Genomic DNA, 21267 nt, shown 5'->3' with positions numbered 1-21267 from the left:
ATATATAAAAGATTTCGGGCCACGAAATTAAAATCCCACTATGGCCACGCCAAGACCCGCCCTACGAAGCAGCTCGATTGGTTGGGGTTAGGCATTTCACCTCGAGTGGTTAAGGTTAGGATAGCCGATTGGTCGGAGATAGGATCTGAAGTTTTTCCTCATGGACGCCGCCAATAAATGCTATTGAAAGGCGGGTCTTCTTCTTGGCCATAGTAGAATTCGTAATATCGTTTTCGGGCCAGCCGCCTCTTTGATCTATCTGTGAGTTGTTACGCACAGTGACGCTCATAAATCTCGACAGGCTTTTTGAGGAGCGTCCCCGGAATTAGGGGAATTAACGGAGGAGAGAGACTGAGATAACCGATAACGGATACGCTGAATTTAACTGATTCCCCGATAAATAAGTGCCGGCTTACCGCCGGGCTGCAGCAGCGGAGAGCGACGGACTGAGCGAGGACTGACCGGAGGAAGGGGGACTGGTCTCCCGCAAAGCCCGTCTTCACAGGTTGGTATGCCCCGGGGTTGTTTTTCCCTTTTTCTTTTGATAGCTTGTTGCTCTCTCGATGTGGAAGATGCGACATGTTGCACCAAAACAATACATTACATTAAATGAGAGACAGTTATCATGTTCAGGAGTGAAACCGTAGCCTAATGGAGAGATGTTTACTGACAGACAGGCAGGTGGACACTTAACGTGACTAAGGCTTATCAGCTTTAGCAGATTGAAGCAGCAGCCTGATCAATTACAATCTATTCTGCTCTATTCAATAGAGATTAATAGACCACCTTCTCTCCATTATTGCTATGTACTGAGATTTACTATATATATTTTTTTTTAAATATAAAAAAATGATGTATTTGTCTCAGTGAGAGGTCACCCAGAGCTGACCTGGAATCAGATTCATAACCAGAATGATTTTAATATCAGACTACAGCCACAATTTAAGAAATGTCAGAGTCCCATCTCCACCCCCAGAAGATTTAAACTAGACACCTTTAAAAAAATATATAATAATAATGTAAAATGATTTAATTATATTTTTTTCAGTCAATTAAATTAAATTTTTTTATTTAAGATCTGACATTAAGATCTGAAAGGTTTAAATTTAGTTTCTAGTCTTTTGCACACGACCAGGAAAGAAATTAGTTTTGAGTATTCTCAAAACCTTGAAAAGACTGCAAAGTGATTGCTAAAACCTAAAATTTCTAGGAAAGTTACAGAGCACATGACTTCAGTGCTCTAGGTTGTAGCTACAGACCCTGATTGAGACTTAACTTGGAGCTGCCTGCTCAGAGACTTGACATAGTTTAGACATCCCCTCCTCAAGACTTTTTTTTAAATTTGAATTCAGATATATAAGCAGAAACAATCAAATAAAAATGAAATAAGAGATTTTCGTGTGCAGGCTCTGCATAGCCGCATTAGGTCTTAAAACACCGACTCAAAAGAAAAAAAATATTTGTGTCGCCTTTATGGTCAGCATTCAGACCTGCAGTTTAGTTGAATACACTGATTTGACATAACTTGTCAAGCAATTGAGACTTGACCACTTGTTTTTTAATCTGTTATGGCTGTGAATTACTCTGCTGTTTACAGAGAGCATGGATCTTTTAGTTTACGTTGGGTGAATTCGTAATTTAAGTGAAAACAATTAAGTTTGGGCTCTTAAGCCTCCATGTCCGTTTATCTCATTTAACTACTTCTAGATTCTATATTTCCTAGAAGTAAATTCTGGCTCTCTTTCTCGTGTGTGTGTGTGTGTGTGTGTGTGTGTGTGTGTGTGTGTGTGTGTGCGCGTGTGTGCGCGCTCGTGTGCGTGCACGCGCAGACGTGGGGTCTCTCCAGCCATGGCCTCCTCCAGGTGACCTGCAGTGACCCCAGTCACTCCTGACTGCAGTTTTAAACTCCTGATCCATCAAAAGACTTCTGCAGGGTGAGACCAGTTTAATACACAAAATGTATGAGATTATTGCAGAGAAGGCTGCCTGCCTGTACTGGCTTTTTCTGCACTAAGAGCAAGAAAGAAACATTTTAACAGCCACAAAATTGAGCTCCGAAACTTCCTCACACATTTTCTTTCTTTGTTTTACCAGCAATCTGGAAATTTTCTTATAAAGAGAAATCTATGAACTAAATATCTTTACAAAAAAAAGGAACTGAAGATGAACTTTACATTTTGGCATTTCAAACTTGTATGTTTTGCTAAGAAAGTTCTCCTTCTCTATGTTATAAATACAGCAATATATCACTACTGGCCGAAGAATGCATACAACTATATACTTCTTTTTCTTGTTGTGTATTTTATATGGGAGTATTGTTCTTTTAGTGACTGCTATTTTGTGTGAACATTAGAGACGCAACGATTAGTCAATTGATGGAAATGAATCAACCATTATCTTGATAATCTATTAATCTTTTCAGTAATTTCCTAAGCAAGAATGCCAAACTTTATTTGTTTCCAGCTTCTCAAATGTGACTTTGCTTTTTTCCTTGGTCATATACAGTGTAACTGTAAATTGAATACCTTAGGAATTTCCCCAGTCTGGGATTAATAAAGTCTTTTTTTAGGTTTTAGGTTTTTTAATTAATTTTTAATTACGCGTTTTATGTCCCCAGTCTAATTCATCAGCATGTTGGCTGCTGGTGAATGTTCCCTCTCCATATTATTCTCTGCCTCTATACTCTAATTCAGGGGTCTTCAACATTTTTGGGCCAAGGACCCCTCAGCTGAAAAGAGACGGAGCACGGACCCCTTACTATATAGAATAAAATTGAGTTGCATATTAAACTGGGCCTACAGTAAGTTGTAGGGCGGCCTAAAGCTTTTACACATACCTTTTTTTTTATGGCGCATACAATACTCATCTATTAAAATAAATGTTGACATATTCATATATTTATACATCATGTTTTAATGTTAAAATGTGGAACAGTGAATCCTGAAGCTTAACTGTATCTGTGGATGGCTACCTTACCTATAGGCCAGTAAGAAGATATCTGTTCTAATTCAGCTGTAAATGTTCCAGATTCAAGCAACGGTGCTCTGAAAACTGCAAATACTGGTTACTGTAATTAGTCAGTGGTCAGAGCAAGTGGAAAGGGAATCAAGGAAAACCAAGAATACAGACGCACAGTAAATCAATTAGGGCTGCACGATATGAGGAAAATATCTCATTGCGACTATTTTGACTGATATTGCTATTGCTATATGATTCACGATATTGGAGGGAATTATCATTTTTGTGTCATTACTCTCATTTTCATTGAAAAATTAAATAAAAAAAGTAATGATTATAGTGTGATTTTTGTGAGGATCTGTACTATTGTAGGATACTGTGTGTAGGCTGGGGTGTCTCTGCAGCAACATAATACTTAATTCAGAATGGTTTGACACATATTTTGCCTTTAACAAATATTGAATATTGCACTAGTCCATATTGAGATTTTGATTCAAATAAAGTCCCCATCATACAGGGCAACATCCGTGTATCTGACTGAATCTCTCGTGTCTGATGCTGAGATGACAGCCAGTGAACCTAAGCCAAATTTAGCTTCCCTATATTTAGAGCATCTCCCTCGATTAAAAAATGAGTTCACACAGAGAGATGAAAGCTCTGAATTTGTGCTCATTTAGGCCACAGATGCACACAGTACAGTATACATAACCACATGTGAAATGTACAGGCATGTGTTGTACGCACTGGTTAGCCTGTCTTTGCCGCCAAATGTTGCCAACGGTGACAGCTCAGTATCTCACATTTGTCGTTCTCAATCTACACTATTACATTATCTGTGGTATCTTTTGTCTTTTTCTCTTGTTTCTAAATGCTCAGCAGAAGCTAAAAGCAAACGCCTCACCCTCACATCTTGAATTTTCATCAGAGTCACATTCATATCAGTTCTGAAATTTTATTTTGAATTTAGCTCACAGGATCAGGCAAAATTGATTTAATATTTGCCAAGAGAGGATAACCTTTTACCAAACATACTGACAAGAGCTGAATTAATGCTGTAATATGTCTGTGAAAGGGTATCTTGGTGTTAAATATGTGCTTTGGTAATCGGCAACCACCTGTGTAATTAAACAATGGAAAAAAATATGTAGTCGATGCAGAATAGTATCGCGATATTTTCCGTGGCAATACTGTATCGATACACGGACGCCAAAGATCGATCTTTTATTATATAAATTGCACATGAGATTTTAACCTTTTGGTACTAGAATAATAAGATCAATTGCTTCTTCAGTCCACTAGATGGAAAATTGAAGTGAGATGAACAAACCAGAGACAAATTGTTTTTATGTTGACAAAGTTTTGCTTTGTGGACATAATTTAAAGTTGGAAAAAAGGTCATGATTGCAATATATCGCAGAATATCGCAACATGTTTAATAATAAATAAGCAATAAATACCGTATCGTGACATGAGTATCGCGATGATATCGTATCGCGATGATATCGTATCGCGATGATATCGTATCATGACACGAGCATCGCAATGATATTGTATTGTGACATGGGTACCGTGATGACATCGTATCGCGACATGAGTATTGCGATGATATCGTATCGTGACATGATTATCGTGATGATATTGTATCGCGACATGAGTATTGCGATGCTATTGTATCGTGACATGAGTATTGCGATGATATCGTATCGTGGGGCCCCTGGTGATTTCCACCCCTACTTGTAGTAGGTGTAAAAGCTATTATCCATTCTAAATCTAGAAAAGATGTTGATACAGAGAATACGAAAAGGAGATTTTGAAGTATTTAGTCAGTTTAGATGTGACACGTGGGAAAGAGCCTGCAGACAGATATTCCTAATAAACTACAGCTGTGTGGACGACTACAGATGTTGCAGTCAGCACCCAAACATGGTCTTTATGTTCAGGGTCGTAGCCTGGATTTCAGAAATACTGATGTCATGGGTCTGAACTTTCTTAGAAATGTTTGCCAAGGCACCAACCAAAGAGGTGAAAGTATATATTTTTCGAAATCACAACATTTCACATTGTATTGATTCATTTAATATTTTCTGAAAATATCATCTCTGCACATTATGGTCTAAATGTTTCTATCCCTTTATTTGCCTAAAAACTCACATTTTGAAGACATTTAGTCGAAAAAGAATATTAAAAAGCCCAACATGTGTATTGCGTGTGTAATCCTGACACTCCTCTTCATGTCTGAAATCCCATAAAAATGAGACTGACCTCAGTTTCATCAATGATAACTTCGTCATAGCAATCCATCTTATACTCTAGATGCTGAGATACAGTATTCCAGTCCGGACCAACTGACACACCTAGCAGTTCTTAGCATGGCTAAATAAAGGGCTGCCACTAATAATTATTTTCAGTATGGTTTAATTTTTTTAATGATCATTCTGATTAACATACCTGCAAACTTTTCGCTTTTTGGCGAAAATCGCCGTTTTGAATGGGAAAATGTCATCCACATGAATCGTGTAGATCCAAAGAGTTTTTTATTTTGGGGCGGGGGAGGGGGTTCCGAGACCCGGTGCTAATACGGCACCGGTGCCTTAACGACCGTTATCTACCGGACCGAATAGCAATGTGGATTTCGGTGCCTTAGGTGCCACTTCAATGCCTGCGCTTTTCTCTGATGCTCCGAAAATGGACGTTAGAGGGAACTGAAACATCGCCGCACGGGATGCTAGTTAACACTACAGTTGGCAGCAGGTATAACGTTAGCTAGGGGGGAGAAAGATATCTTTACATTTTACAGCATAAACTGAGAAAAGCATCAATCCTCACATTTGAGAAGCTTAAACCCAGCAACTGACTTTATTTCTTTGAGGGTCTTAAAGAATGGATCTAGGGTTAAAACTAATTGATTAATAATTATTGTTTTATTATTCACCCATCTGTTATTTCTTTCAATTAATTCATTCATTTTTTATTCTAAAAGAGGGCAGAAAATGGCATCCTCATTCTCCAGTTATCAAAGTTATGTCTTAATATTGCTTGTTTTGTCAAACCCCCAAAATACTCAATTTACAATGATATAAAACTGAATGAAACCACTTCTTTAAAAATCGTCCGGAAATCAGTTTGAAGCTTCCAAAGCTGATATTTTAAATTTACCAAGTCCTATATTTCCATTTTCCGTTAAATGTTGTGCTCATTTGGATAGATGTAAAGCATGACTGCTGTACCATCTGCATGTCTGCATCTCTCAAACTGCATGCTGGGATCTGTCTCCTTTTATTTCTCTTTGGCCTGGCCATTCATCCATTTACCCATCCATCTGTGCACCTTTTTGTATCTACATTGTCTCCCTCTCCCTCTCATCCTCTTGTTAGAGCCGCTGAATTATTTATCATCAGACAGTGGGCTCGGCTGCGGAGCCAGAAGGAGATGGAGAGCTAGAGAGAAGGAAAGATGGAGAGAAAGGGAAGTATGGAGGTGTCCGACGCTGCAGGAAAGCTGTGAGTCAGCGGGGAGAGAAAGACACGGTGGGAGGGAAGACGGAGAGAGTGTATAGATAGCTTTAGGTCATACGACTGGAGAGAGTGGCGTCAAACGCCTCTCGGTGTGTTTGTGAACGTGTGTGTGCATGCGCCTATCGATTTGAGCAGAGAAGGTCATGGAGCCGAGAGGAGATTAGCAAACTAGACTCGGAGCACGGCGGCAGAGCTAACGCCTCCTCTGAATAGCAGCTAGACAAAAAAGAGAAAGAGAGAGAGAGAGAGAGGCCAGGCGAAGGACGAGAGGAGCTGCTACAGTATGGGGGAGAGCTATATGTATCGGCGACTCCCATACACCAGAGGAGTGGAGGAGGGGGAGGATGAGGACGAAGAGGAGAGAGACGGAAGGAGCAGAGAGAGTGTCGACGGACAAATGGTAAAATATGAAGTTGTGGATGGACATGCAGTGATTCTTCTTTTCTCTCTGAAATTTGTGTGTGTGTGTGTGTGTGTGTGTGTGTGTGTGTGTGTGTGTGTGTGTGATCTTGTGTGTGATCTTGTGTGTGATCTTGTGTGTGATCTTGTGTGTGATCTTGTGTGTATTGATGGTGATGGCTGGGCTGCAACTACAGACCACACTCTCCATTTTATTTGAATTGAATCGTTCAGTCCAGTGGTCCCCAACCTGCCGGGCCCTGTTCTTCAGATGTGGCTCAACTACTTCAGGCTAACATGGTGTTATCCGGCTAAAATAATCTGGTTTATCTCCATCTAATCTAATTTGCTTCTTGAGAGCAGCATGATTTGTTAATCCTGAATGAAGTTATCTTGAGTAAAAGCACACTCATATTTTTAATTAGGGCTGAAAGCTAAAAGAGGAGAGAGTTGAAACCGTGATCAGTGTTAATATAGTTATTGCAGTTACATGAAGTTGGTGCGTTGGGAATCCTCCCAGCATGCACTGGGGCAACAGATTAACTGACATAAGTCTCATGTTATGTGTGTTGCTGCAGCATTAGTGCCAGGCTTGGGGAGTAACGGAATACACGGAACAGTGTTACCATAGGTGTAATTTACGAGGGAGATGGGGGCGTTTCAACTCAATAATCAAAAAGTTTCAACAGATAATCAAAGCAGTTCCACCTCCCCCCCCCCCCCCAGCCCCTCCCTCCAGATATCTTTCCATCATGATGAAAGATATTAACTGTTATAAAACATGCTAAGTGGCTTTCCCAATTGAATGTAATTGGCAAGCAAAGAAAGAATTTTTTTTTTTTGCAGAGACAAACAAAATCCTCAAAAGTGGTAATAACACAACACTAACACAATGACGGCTTCTTCCCATTCTTCTCTTAAAACTGGCTCTACGTAGATGATGTGACATGTTGTGATCCAGATGGGTGGTAAAAGAATAGTTGACACAAAGTTTGGGCGCCAAGGGATCATCATAAAGCGGTAGTTTTAATACTTTAAATATCAAAGTATCACATTTTGGGAGAAAACAAATGCTTATTTGCTCTCTTGCAGTTGGTTAGCTTAGCTTAGCTTAGCATAAAGACTGGAAACGGGAGGGAAACAGCTAGCATGGCTCTGTCCAAATGAAAATCTGCCTACCAGCACCTCTAAAGCTCACTAAATAACATGTTATATATTTAATCCATGTAAAAACGGAAGTGTTAAAAACTAAGAAGTTGTGGTTGTATGGGGGATCTAGCGGGTAAAAATAGTGTTGTTTTTTTATATTGATTTTATAGTTGAGAATAGCTCCTCCATTCCCACTGCACATTACAGTGTGTCCATTAACATCACACTCACTAACTGAACAGTTTTATGTTTTTAATATATACTAAGAACCCAGTTTGAATCAGAATCCTACTGCACCTATGGGGATTTGTCAACGCATCCTCACGTGTAGTAACACAAAGTGAATGTGTGTGTCTGTGTGTGTGTGTGTGTGTGTGTGTGTAGATGCAGTGTGAGGAGGGGACAGACTGGCTGCTGGAGTTGCTGACAGATGTGCAGCTGCAGCAGTACTTCCTGCGGCTCCGCGACGAGCTCAACGTCACGCGACTCTCCCACTTCGACTACGTCAAGAATGAAGACCTGGAGAAGATCGGCATGGGACGCCCGGGTACGTCCTGTTGTTACCATGTTCGCATTTTTACTCCAGACGACAAAGGAATATCTAGTGCATATTGGAGTTTTATAAAATATTACTATACCTTTATTTATCCATGTCGTCAGTGTGAAAAAAAAATTGTGATTGTGTCGGTGCAGGTCAGAGGAGGCTTTGGGAGGCAGTCAAAAGGAGAAGAGCCCTTTATAAACGCAAGTCCTGGATGAGCAAGGTACACACACACACACACACACACAAACACACACACAGAGTGCGTGACACTATCTTTGTGGGGACCCGTCATTGACATAATGTATTCCTTAGCCCCTTACCCTAACCTTAACCATCACAACTAAATGCCTAACCTTAACCTAATTCTAACCCTAATCCTCCAACCAAGTCATAACCCTCAAACAGCACTTTAAAGTTGTGGGGTCAAGTATACTGTATTCCCTGTTTTTGACCCCACAAATATAGTTAAACAAGAACACACACACACACACACACACACACACACACACTCTGTAACCATTTATTTATGTCCACATGAAGAAAATGGTACAGGGACACAAATATTACGGATGCAGTACAATACATACGCAAACTCATGGACCAGTGGCATGCAGCAGGTCTTCACAATATCACTTAATAAGCACAATACTCAGTTCTTAAGGGTATAAATAGCAACGTCTCCACCATGTGTGGCAGCTGCCAACAATAGCAGATATGGCACAGTACTTTGCAAGCTGTTTAGCCCTCTTTTTGGCCATCACAAGTTGTTGCAGCCCTCTTACTACCAGCCTGTGTGTGTGTGTGTGTGTGTGTGTGTGTGTGTGTGTGTGTGTGTGTGTGTGTGTGTGTGTGTGTGTGTGTGTGTGTGTGTGTGTGTGTCCTAGGCTACCAAATATGCAAATGAGTAGTCTGCACCTATAACCTAGCTCTGAGATGGTGTTTTGGAGTGGTTGGTATTTAACTACCGTGGTGTAGAAAGCCTGCTCCATGCTGGAATCAAAGGCGCAGCCTACCTCCAAAACGTACACCTCACTGGACTCCTCATTGATTTCCAAATTTCCTCACAGCCATCAGTAAAGTATCACATTACTTGTATTGCATACACTCATGTATTTGGTAACGTTTACTCTCCGACTCTGTAAACCCAACATCTCACCACCAGCTGAACAAAGGTTTGAATGCCAAATGAGACAAAGTTACATGTATTCAAATTTCTAACAAATTAAGATAACTAGATATAGATTAGATAACTAATTACTTACTGAATATACATAAAGAAAGTTAAATAACTTTATTATTACTGTAAAATGTATCTTATATATGTTTGTAATTTATTTATTTTATTTTAGCAAAACCTTACAGCAGCTTGTACTAATTTAGTAGTTATTCAGATCAACATATAGTGAGAATGCAGGGATTTTAATATTTTAAATAAACTGCTGCTTTGCCAGTCACAGTCTCAGACAACGCATCAGACTTTCCCCTGTGGTGGCTCATTGATAAAATCTAACTTATGATATATTTATGTGATGTGATATTTATTTTTTTGGCATTGATGTAGTTTTGGTTTTAAGATTACATTGTTTAGTTTTATGTCACATATTTTGTTCCATTTTTTTTGTATCTTTTAACAGCTTATGATCCACCATTTTGGAAATGAGTGTTCTCACTTTTCCACGTTATCCCTCGGATCCATAAATCAGATCAAATCAAAGCTCTTGCAGTTTTCTGAGCATAAGAATAATAAACCAGTTTCTGCTTCTGGGCTCGTACCGTAGGTGTTTCCAGTTAAACGACCCGACGGCGACCCCCAGCAGCCCTTACCTCAGGGGGCGTCATCCGTGGCGGGACCGGCCTATAGCGAGTCGGGGGCCTCGCTCACCTGCCTGATCAGAGAGTCGGAGCTGCAGCTGTTTGAGCGGCTGGGAGATGGCACATTCGGGGTGGTGCGGAGAGGAGAGTGGACCGGACCCAACGGCAGAATGGTGAGACGCAGAGACACAGTAGAGAGTGTAACAATGCTAAGAAGGAAACACATAACCTGCTGTTAAGTGTGCAGAATGTATGAAGTGTGAGCTCAGGGTTGGCTGATGTTGGCTCTCAAATTCAACTTTTCTAACCCTTGTGTTGTCTTGTAAATGTCTATATCAGAAATATGGGTTTCTTTATAACGACCTCATTTTGATTGCCCAAAAATAACACGGACGGATGATTCCACACAACGCGCTTCACAAGTACAACAGAAGATCGGATCTCTACTTTCATTGAATTTGGGGTGTTTTGTTCATTTGTTTTAGCATTTGAAAAAGAAATTGCAATGTTTCGAAACAGTATCCTGACTAACGTTGACCCTTCTGTAATTGTCCTTCCTTTAATATTAGTCTAAATAATTCTTAATTTCATCTTTTTTAACTCAAGGATTAGGTATAATTTCCTTAATAAATTAGGTTTATTGACCATGAAATCCCAAAAAGTGTAAAACTAGTAATGAGTTGGTGTTAGTGGTGTTTATACATGGTAGTGAAAAGAAGTGTAAAACGGCAAAAAAAAAACGCCAAAAACATTGAAGAAAGTGCCTAGAAAAAAGGGACAAAAGCGTCGACAAGTGCATGGTCCAGTGGAAGACAACACAAGGATTAAAATATTTCAGACCTTCGCGAAAACAACACGGCATCGCTGTCGTCTAACTAACCGGTCTCAGAAGTCCCGAGGTTGAGGTACAAACGCGGTGGTCGCGCTTTTGCAGTTGTGGCACCGAGACTTTGGAACAAGTTAGCTCCTGACATCCACACTATTAACAGACGTCGCTCGTTTTAAATCTAACCTGAAAACGTATTTATTTAGAATTGCTTTTAATACATAGTAGTGTTGTGACATTCTCCGTTTTTCCTGCTTTTAGGTATTTCTTTTCGGATTGTACTGTATGTTTTATTCCTTTCTGATTTTCCTGTATGTTATGTTTTACTGTTGTTACTTCATTTAAAGCACTTTGGTTACCTGCTGGTTGCTGTAGAGCGCTATATGAATAAATGATTGATTGATTGATTGATTTTCACAAAACGGGCTCAAAGGCAATATTTTGAATTACGGTACAGCATGTTATCCTGCTGGTTGTTAAAACAGTGTCTCCCCCTCTGTGCCTCTCTAGTTGTCAGTGGCAGTGAAGTGTCTGAAGGCCGGTGTGTTGGACTCCGACGGTCTGGACGATTTCATCAGAGAGGTGAACGCCATGCACTCACTGAGCCACGTCAACCTCATCCGGCTGTACGGCATCGTCCTCACGCAGCCCATGAAGATGGTAAAGAACACGCTCGTTCTCAAACATGTTCATGCAAAAGTAGACACCCAAGTCACACGTTTTTATATCTAACAGAAATAATAAGCAGTGTTTTATTTCCCTATTTTGTGTGTGTTTGTGTGTAGGTGGTTGAGCTGGCCCCTCTGGGTTCCCTGTTGGATCGTCTGAGAAAGCGTCAGGGTCACATCCTCATCTCCTCTCTGTGTAACTACGCTGTGCAGGTCAGTTAACACTAGGGCTGCACCATATGAGGAAAATATGCGATATGCGAAATTGTTGTTGAATACCGCGATAACGATATTACTTGCGATAAATAAACCAATATAAAAGTGTACTCAGTTCTGCAGTTTTGCTGCTTTCAGTATTCTTCAGAATTCCAAAAAAATGATTCCAACATTCTTTTATTGAACAAATTGAACATTGAATTGAATATAAAAGGCACCACTAAAAAAAGAATTACATTATTTTTTAATGTGCTGTTTTCTACTGACAATTTTCTTTCAACTAACACCAAAAAAATCTATCCTTTATGTATATATGTTTGTGTCTATCGGGATATGTCGCAGCCTTTCGCAATGTGTATATTGCGCCAGTTTGATATTGCGATGACGATTAAAAAAAACAACAATATATTGTGCAGCCCTAGTTAACACCGAAATGATAAAACACACAAGAAGGAACTGAGAGGGATAAACCCCTAATTTCATCAGATATTTGATGCACTGCCTGGAGATTTATGGCTGCTTTATTCTATAGATGGTTTATTCCCAACAAACTTAAATATGGGTACTAATTAGACTGGGTAAACCCAGCCCGATCTGCCGGCGATTTGATTTCGCCCTGCAGCTCAGGCTGGAAACCTGTAAATGTTTCTCTCCTGCTTCCGTTACAAATCTGCGGGGACCAATCACAAACTGGCTTATCCACCTGGCACACTACTGGCGGGTTTAACACGATGACGATAGAGAAGCGACGGCAAGCAGCTTTTTGTTTAAATTCAACATGGAGGCCACCGAAGCGCAGCAACCCGTTGATGAAAGTCAGATCGTTGGTCTGATTGGTTGAAGGACTATCCAATTGCGTACAGGGTCTTTGAACTATGCCCGTTGATCACGCCTCTTGTGCAGTAAAAAATACAGAGCAGACTCTCCAGACTAATGTTCAATCTTAAAAGATTGAGCTTGATCTGGTGATAGCCAGACTAGGTACTAATACCTATGTTGAAAGTGCTGGAGAGAATACTGTTAACAAAGCTAGAAATGTATGTCCTTACTACTGACAGTCAGTTTGGGTTCAAAAGAAAACATGGAACTGTCCTGTGTATCTATGCTCTTAAAGAGATTGTGTCCAGGTACACAAGCCTAAATTCATCTGTATTCCTATGCTTTATTGATGCGTCAAAGGCATTTGATAGAATTAATCATGAACGATTGTTTGTAAAATTGCTAGATAGAGGTGCCCCTAAATTCTTAGTGAGAATTTTAGCGTTTTGGTAGGCTCACCAAACGTTTCAGGTTAAATGGGATAATGTTGTATCTGCTCCATTCTGTGTTAGTAACGGAGTGCGGCAAGGAGGAATTCTGTCATATTTTATTTAATGTTTATATGGATGAATTATCAAATCAGCTAAATAGGTTAAAAACCGGCTGTCTTGTGGGCAACACTATTGTTAATCATCTTATGTATGCGGGCGATCTGGTCCTGCTCTGTCCATATAGTGCTGGGCTGCAGCAGATGCTGAAGGTGTGTTCTCAGTATGGCCTTGATTATGACATAAAGTATAATGCTAAGAAAAGTCACATAATGATAGTTAGAAGCGACGAGGACAGGAAATACATTTTCCCGCCCTTTTATCTGGCTGATAGTCCTCTTGCTGTGTGTGAGGAAATTAAATATTTAGGACATGTCATATCTGATGACTGGATGGATGACAAAGACCTCTACCGACAGCGCTGTAAAATTTACTCTCAAGCTAACATGCTTATAAGGATGTGCTCTGACTCTGTGAAGTGCTCTCTGTTTAGAACCTACATCACACCGCTATATACTGCTCAATTGTGGTCTAACTATAAGAAAAAGAGTATGCAGAGGCTCAAGGTAGCATACAATGTTGCAATGAGGCTGCTGCTCCGTGTCCCTAGATGGCATAGTGCCAGCCATTTGTTTGTGTCCGATGACATGGTGCTTTTTGGATGCTTTTATATAGACCTTAGTGGTCCCCTAATACTGTATCTGAAGTCTCTTTTATATAGACCTTAGTGGTCCCCTAATACTGTATCTGAAGTCTCTTTTATATAGACCTTAGTGGTCCCCTAATACTGTATCTGAAGTATCTTTTATACAGACCTTAGTGGTCCCCTAATACTGTATCTGAAGTCTCTTTTATATAGGCCTTAGTGGTCCCCTAATACTGTATCTGAAGTCTCTTTTATATAGACCTTAGTGGTCCCCTAATACTGTATCTGAAGTCTCTTTTATATAGGCCTTAGTGGTCCCCTAATACTGTATCTGAAGTCTCTTTTATATAGACCTTAGTGGTCCCCTAATACTGTATCTGAAGTCTCTTTTATATAGGCCTTAGTGGTCCCCTAATACTGTATCTGAAGTCTCTTTTATATAGACCTTAGTGGTCCCCTAATACTGTATCTGAAGTCTCTTTTATATAGGCCTTAGTGGTCCCCTAATACTGTATCTGAAGTCTCTTTTATATAGACCTTAGTGGTCCCCTAATACTGTATCTGAAGTCTCTTTCCCGAAATTCAGCCTTGGTGCAGAATTACAGACACTAGAGCCAGTCCCACAATGAGCTTTCCTTAGTATGTGCCATTTCTGTGTCTGTAGCTATTGAGGAGGAGAGAGGGGAGGGGGGGAGGTGGGGGGGGGGGGGGGCCTTGACCAACTGCCACTTTTCTCGTTTGAAAGCCATGATGTCTCTCTCTCATGGGTGGGCCAAATTCTCTGGGCGGGCAAAGCAGAGAAAGGGGAGGTAATCTTGCTCCTTATGACCTCATAATAAGCAAGATTCCAGAACAGCCCATCTGAGCTTTCATTTTCTCAAAGGCAGAGCAGGACACCCAGGGCTCGGTTTACACCTATCACCATTTCTAGCCACTGGGGGACCATAGGCAGGCTGGGGGAACTCATATTAATGTTAAAAAACCTCATAAAGTGAAATTTTCATGCCATGGGACCTTTAAGACAACTGATGTTTAGTTTCATGTGTCGCTTGGACAAGTCAGAGAACCACATAATTGAAGCTCTAGTCAGCCCTCTGAAAAGCTGTTATAGATACACTTCTAGGTTAAGACAGCATTGGTGCAATAGCCTGTAAATTATATAGGTTAATATGCAATTTTTATGTATTTTTGTATCTCTTTTTTATACTATGTATATTGTATAATGTGTTATATGGACCTGTGTCTGCAATATATATATATATATACCACACTAGTCTATATCCTTGACGTTCCACTTCCGGGATTGCTCCGTTGCCGACGGAAAATCTGCCCAATTTCACTTTTTGTTGGCCTTATAAACTCCGGTGGATTTATGAGGACTATAGTTAACTGCTCCTCAGATCACCACCAAAACAAGTTCCTTCCCGAGCTATTTTGCACCAGCAACGCTGCTTTTCCCGGTGGTTAGCACCACCCAAGATGACTGTGATTGGTTTAAAGAAATGCCAATAAACCAGAGCAGGTTTTCCTCCCATCCCCGAATGCTATGTGGAGTAGCCAGACCTTCAGCACGCTTTCGAGGAGGGTCTGGCAATGTGAAACTAATACCACTCTGAAAATACTCCACTAAAAGTAAAAGTCCTGCATTCAAGTTAAGTAAAATCAGTATCAGTAACATTTACCTAAAGTATGAAAAGTAAAAGTATTCTGCAGTAAAATGTTCCCTGCCAGTGTTTCACTATTATATATGATGTTTCTGGATGAACATTACTGCTACATTAAAGTAGCGCTGTCTCTTTCTGACTCTGTGGGTGTGTAGGTGGCGTGCGGCATGGCCTACCTGGAGCAGAGACGTTTCCTCCACAGGGACCTGGCGGCCCGCAACGTCCTGCTGTCCACCAACGAAACGGTGAAGATCGGAGACTTTGGCCTGATGAGAGCTCTGCCAACACACACCGACCAATACATCATGGAGGAGGGCCACAAAATCCCTTTCCCGTGGTGAGAAAAGCAATCCTGGTTGCGCTAAACGAGGTCTTATTTTGACAACCGTTCTGGCGTTGCTCTCCACAGTTGTTCTTTCCCTCTGACTTTTTTTCCTCTGTCTGTCCTTTTCTCTGTGTCCCTCTCCAGGTGTGCTCCAGAGTCGCTGAAGTCTCGTACTTTCTCTCACGCGTCTGATACCTGGATGTTTGGGGTCACTCTGTGGGAGATGTTCAGCCATGGACAGGAGCCGTGGCTGGGCCTTAATGGGAGCCAGGTGCGTGCTTATGCATACGCGCATCTTTTCTAGTTTGCCGTACAAGTTCAGGGAGGAAGAAATTCATCTTTTAGATACAAAAAAATCTATTCTTGCATATGATGTTTTCTGGAAAACGCTTAACCCACAAAACAACTGCAGCTTCTTATTATTATTATATATTTTTTTTTTAAATCCCCAGGTTATAATGATCCTTCAGCATTCTGTTATTTCTGTGTCTGTTTGCAGATCCTCCACAAGGTGGACGTGGACGCCGAAAGGCTGTGCAAACCAGACGATTGTCCTCAGGATATTTACAACGTCATGCTGCAGTGCTGGAGCCCCAAACCTGAGGACAGACCCACCTTCATCGCCCTCCGAGACTTCCTGCTCGAGGTAGCACAGGAGTAATAACGGATCATGTAAACCATAAGAGAGACAGCAGAATTGTTACTGTGGTGTCAGTGTTAATGGGGTACAGCACATTTAAAGGTTAAGCTGATCTAATCAGGTGGATTCAGAAATGTGACTTATCTCTGCAAACTTAGCCGGAAATTCCACTCTCAAAATTACGGCCATTCTGCAGTGGTGGAAGAAGAATTAAAATCCCTTACTTACTAAAAGTACTAATACCTCACTGTACAGTACTCTGTTGCAAGTAAAAGTCCTGCATTTCAAATTTCAAAAGTAAAAGTACTCATTAGGTAGCCGAATGGCCCCTCTCATTGTAATGCTACCGTATCATATGCCATATTATCAGATTATTTTTACTATCTTACTATATAACATTACTTTTAATGTCGTAGCCCAGGGGTGTCAAACTCAACTTCACTAAGGGCCACACTGGAAAATAAGAATCACAGGGCCAAACATGTTTACTTTATTGATATGCTTTTATTTAATCAAAAATGTCAAATATCTTTGACTGTATTATTGCACGTGTCATATAGTCTTCTCACTTACAGTTTGGTCGACATAAAGTCCTAAAGAAGTCAGGGAAAAGTTCCTCAGCCATCATAGAAATAAAGCGCCCAAAAACGATGGAAAAAGTGACAACAACGTCGCAAAAAGTTAGAAATCGTCAATTAAAAAGACAACAATGTCCGAAAAAAGCGACAAAAACTAGGTGGGCCAAAAGGTATTGTGAACCTAAACCGGATCATAATCTGCGAGGGGCCGGATTTGGCCCGCAGGCCTAAGTTTGACACGTGTTGTAGCCGGTCGAGGTGGAGCTACTATTTGGCAAATTATCCCTTAACAAAAAATCATTTTAGAAACTCATAGGTTTTCTCTGTACAATTTGAATCTGAAAAGTACCTAAAGGTAGATAAATGTAGAGTAAAAAGTACAATATTACTCTCTGAAATGTAGTAGAGTTGAAGTATAAAGTAGCTTAAAATGGAAATACTCAAGTAAAGTACAAGTACCTCAAATTTGTACTTAAGTACAGTACTTATATTTGGCCAAGCAACATGAGCCTCCCATAGTTTTCTAGATAAACTCAATTTTACATAAATAATTTCAAACATCTAGGTAGCTGCTAGTTCTCCCAAAAAGTAATAGCTAGCTAGCAAAACAATTGGCTAATATAGTGTGGGTACTTTCTGTGTTTACTTATGTTTGAACTAAGAGAAACATTTTTTTATTATTTATGGGAATACAACTATGAGAATATTGTAAGACCCAGGTCGAAAAACACCAACATTTTCTTTTGAGGTGGAACCAGATCATTTTTAATTGCAGTTTAAGAAGCATCAGCAAGAACAATTTAGTATGGACTGCAATAAGCATATTGCTTTTGTTGTTAGCAGATGAGAAAGGGTTGGCTTCTGAGAATAACAAGGTGACATTATATTTAAACACAAACTCAATCAGTTTTCCGCTCATAAACACCACAGAAGTACCTCTATTAAGTTGTCGAGATTTCAAATAAGAGATTTCGTTTTTTCCAACTGATGAAAAGAAATATTAAAATCGTGTACGTCAAAGAAATTTCATTTTTCATAGTCCTATTTACCACCAAATGTGTTCTGGTAGCTCCAAAGGAATGCACCGGGCAAACAAAGGACAATAAAGGGAAAACAAGTGGAAACAAATAAATCACCATTATACAAAATGACACAAGTGTTTTTCTCTTTAGATCCTGCTGATGACAGTAATAAATCCTCAGACTCGTGTAGCTGTTTGCCTAAACTGTGTGTGTGTGTGTGTGTGTGTGTGTGTGTGTGTGTGTGTGTGTGTGTGTGTGTGTGTGTGTGTGTGTGTGTGTGTGTGTGTGTGTGTGTGTGTGTGTGTGTGTGTGTGTGTGCGTGTGCGCGCGCGCGCTCTGCAGACCATGCCGACGGATATGAAAGCGCTGCAGGACTATGAGGAAGAAGACAAACTCCAGATTAAAATGAATGATGTCATGACCATCATCGAGGGAAGGTCAGTTAGTTATACAACACATGCAGGTACCCTGGGAGAATGCCATTTCATTCTTGTACACGAAGCAGCATTTTTCCTAAATGGATTTTTGAAAGTCATGCTTGTGTGCGACTTAACTTGGAATGAAGGTCCTTCCTACAAGACAACAAATGCATCTTTTCTTGTCACTGGATTCCTTGCATTGTGGAAAAGTACTGTAATTACTGCCCTGTTACTAGCTCATTATAGCAATATTGTGGCTTCTGTGTATTCATGTGACACACGGTGCTTTTCATTATGCTAACTTATGCTTCCTCGCATCCTCTCTACTCGCGTGACATGAAAATCGCTCCCCCCTCCACCATCATGGAGGATCTTCCAATCCCTTAAAGAAGGAACTAGGAGTGAGGTGGCTTCTGAAGGAGCTTAGAGCGAGGAAGCACAGGTGTATCCTATGCAAAAGTTTTTTTATGAAGTGGCGTGATGACAAATGCCGCACCTCCACATGTGGCACACGGTTTGAAGCAGCACTTCATAAGTAGTCTCGCATTGCCAGACCTTCCTCCACAGCACTGCAGAGGAGGGTCTGGCTAGTCCACACAGCATTCCGGGATGGGAGTGAAACGTGCTCTGGTTTATTGTCAATTCTTTAAACCAATCACAATCGTCTTGGGCGGCGCTAAGCGCCCGACAGAGCAACGGTGCCTCTGCAAAATAGTCTCGGGAAGGAACTTGTTTTGGTGGAACGTGTACGTTCAAAGGTTGTTTTAGTCGTGCAACAGAAAACTCAGATTGGACAGATAGTCTAGCTAGCTGTCTGGAGTTTAGAATGCCAACATAAAGAAAGCGGAAGGTAACAGACATCTGGCCTAAAAAGAGGGACATACGGCAGAATTTCCGGTGGCACCTGAACAATCCCAGAAGGGAAATGTCGTCGATATAGACTACATCACTTAAGACTGACGCTATGCAACCAAGGATTTCTTATTTAGCAGTTTCGGCTCCTTCGCATCTCTGAGGAAAGGCGAGGAGACACGTTAGCATAATGAAAAGCACCTAGAGACAATTTGTTGCAGCATCATTTGTTGCAGGAAAAACTCCCATTATTGTTAAATGATGTTGAAAATGACGATAAAGATAATTCAAATCAGAAGAGCAGTCAACATGTTGTAGGGTAAACAGAGTAGATGGTAGTTTCCTTATTATCTTCGTGTGTGTGTGTGTGTGTGTGTGTGTGTGTGTGTGTGTGTGTGTGTGTGTGTGTGTGTGTGTGTGTGTGTGTGTGTGTGTGTGTGTGTGTGTGTGTTTCCAGGGCGGAGCACTACTGGTGGCGAGGTCAGAACAAGGGGACGCTGCGTGTCGGCCAGTTTCCACGCCACGTGGTGACGTCAGTCGCCGGTCTGTCCGCCCACGACATCAGCCGGCCGCTCAAACACTCCTTCATCCACACTGGACACGGAGACACAGACCCTGACAGGAGCTGGGGACACGCTGATCGCATAGACAGGTTAATAACGCTCAATAATTAAAGGTGCAGTAGGTAAGCCTTATAAAACTAACTTTCTGTCATATTCGCTGAAACTGACCCTATGTTCCAGTAGAACTACATGAAGCAGGTCATTTAAAAAAAGAAATCCGGCTCCTCTGGCACCACCTACAGTCTGTAGTGCGATTTGCAAAAATCCACCGCTCCCTGTTCAGATGCACCAATCAGGGCCGTGTCTAACTGCGTGTCAATCACTGCTCATGCACACGTATTCATTCTCCCTTGTGGGGGGAGGGGCTTAGGAGACCATTTTGGGCTTTAGCGGAAAGGGGGGGGGGGACTGAGAAGTTGTCAATGTTCAAATTTTTTGGCTAAGTCCTGGATCTTCGCAATCCTACCTACAGCACCTTTAACTTAAGTTTTCTCCACAGAAAGGGAAATGATGATGAACAGCTCATGGACACTAGTCAGGGAAAAAAAGACGTTATTGAACCGTTATAACAAAATAAAAATGCAGACCTCCCTCCCTCTATATGTTTAACTAAAAACACTGTATCAACTGAAATATATATCCTGAACTTTTTTGCACATCTGTCAAAATTTTTGCAAATCCTGCACTAAAGCCATACAGCCTCTTTTATTTCTTCTTAAATAGTTATATGTATGTGTAATTTTGTTTCTGTGTTTATTGTTTGCTTATTTCATATTATTGTTTAAATACGTTTTTGTGTTTGCGCCATTAACCAACGCAAATTCCTAGTGAGTGCTACTTACCTGGCAATAAATCTTTTTCTGAATCTGATTCCGAAAAACGGACATGTGTTGCATACTGAACCCGTATGATCACAGCTATTTTCGGATTATCTGTGTTACTTTCCACATTTTCATTCTGGTTCTCAGATTGTTGTATTTGAAGGAGGCTTTCAGAGGCTTGAAGAGCCTGTACCCAATATTTTACAAGAAAAAGGCAATATAGAAAAAGTAAATCAATTAATACAATGTTGTGTTAAAGTAATCCATTGTTACTTTCTTATTTCCGTAATCGTTTTTTGACCCGCCTCAGACTTATCTTAAACCACTGATCTAGATTATGTAA

The 21267-nt window shown here is 40.7% G+C and overlaps 1 protein-coding gene across 4 annotated transcripts in view; it reads left to right on the top strand.

Moving 5' to 3' along the window:
• tnk2a (tyrosine kinase, non-receptor, 2a) overlaps positions 1–21267 on the top strand; it is a 37703-nt gene that overhangs the window by 2159 nt on the left and 14277 nt on the right. For 2 of the 4 annotated variants that reach the window (XM_039789695.1, XM_039789693.1), the window contains exons 1-13: positions 387–505; positions 1830–1934; positions 6333–6873; positions 8406–8568; positions 8715–8785; positions 10344–10550; positions 11714–11863; positions 11989–12084; positions 15860–16041; positions 16174–16300; positions 16529–16675; positions 18612–18706; positions 19998–20192. In XM_039789695.1, coding sequence (XP_039645629.1) covers positions 6757–6873; positions 8406–8568; positions 8715–8785; positions 10344–10550; positions 11714–11863; positions 11989–12084; positions 15860–16041; positions 16174–16300; positions 16529–16675; positions 18612–18706; positions 19998–20192 — 1550 coding nt within the window. In that variant the 5' untranslated portion in view covers positions 387–505; positions 1830–1934; positions 6333–6756. Of the gene's footprint in view, positions 1–386; positions 506–1829; positions 1935–6332; positions 6874–8405; positions 8569–8714; positions 8786–10343; positions 10551–11713; positions 11864–11988; positions 12085–15859; positions 16042–16173; positions 16301–16528; positions 16676–18611; positions 18707–19997; positions 20193–21267 lie in introns of those variants that run through there. The other 2 variants (XM_039789694.1, XM_039789696.1) reach the window with 2 other exon arrangements.

The sequence above is a fragment of the Perca fluviatilis genome, chromosome 22, assembly GCF_010015445.1.
Source record: "Perca fluviatilis chromosome 22, GENO_Pfluv_1.0, whole genome shotgun sequence".
In the NCBI taxonomy this organism is placed as follows: Eukaryota; Metazoa; Chordata; class Actinopteri; order Perciformes; family Percidae; genus Perca; species Perca fluviatilis.
The sequence above is the reverse complement of the archived record's forward strand: the minus strand, read 5'-3'. Positions and strand labels throughout refer to the sequence as shown.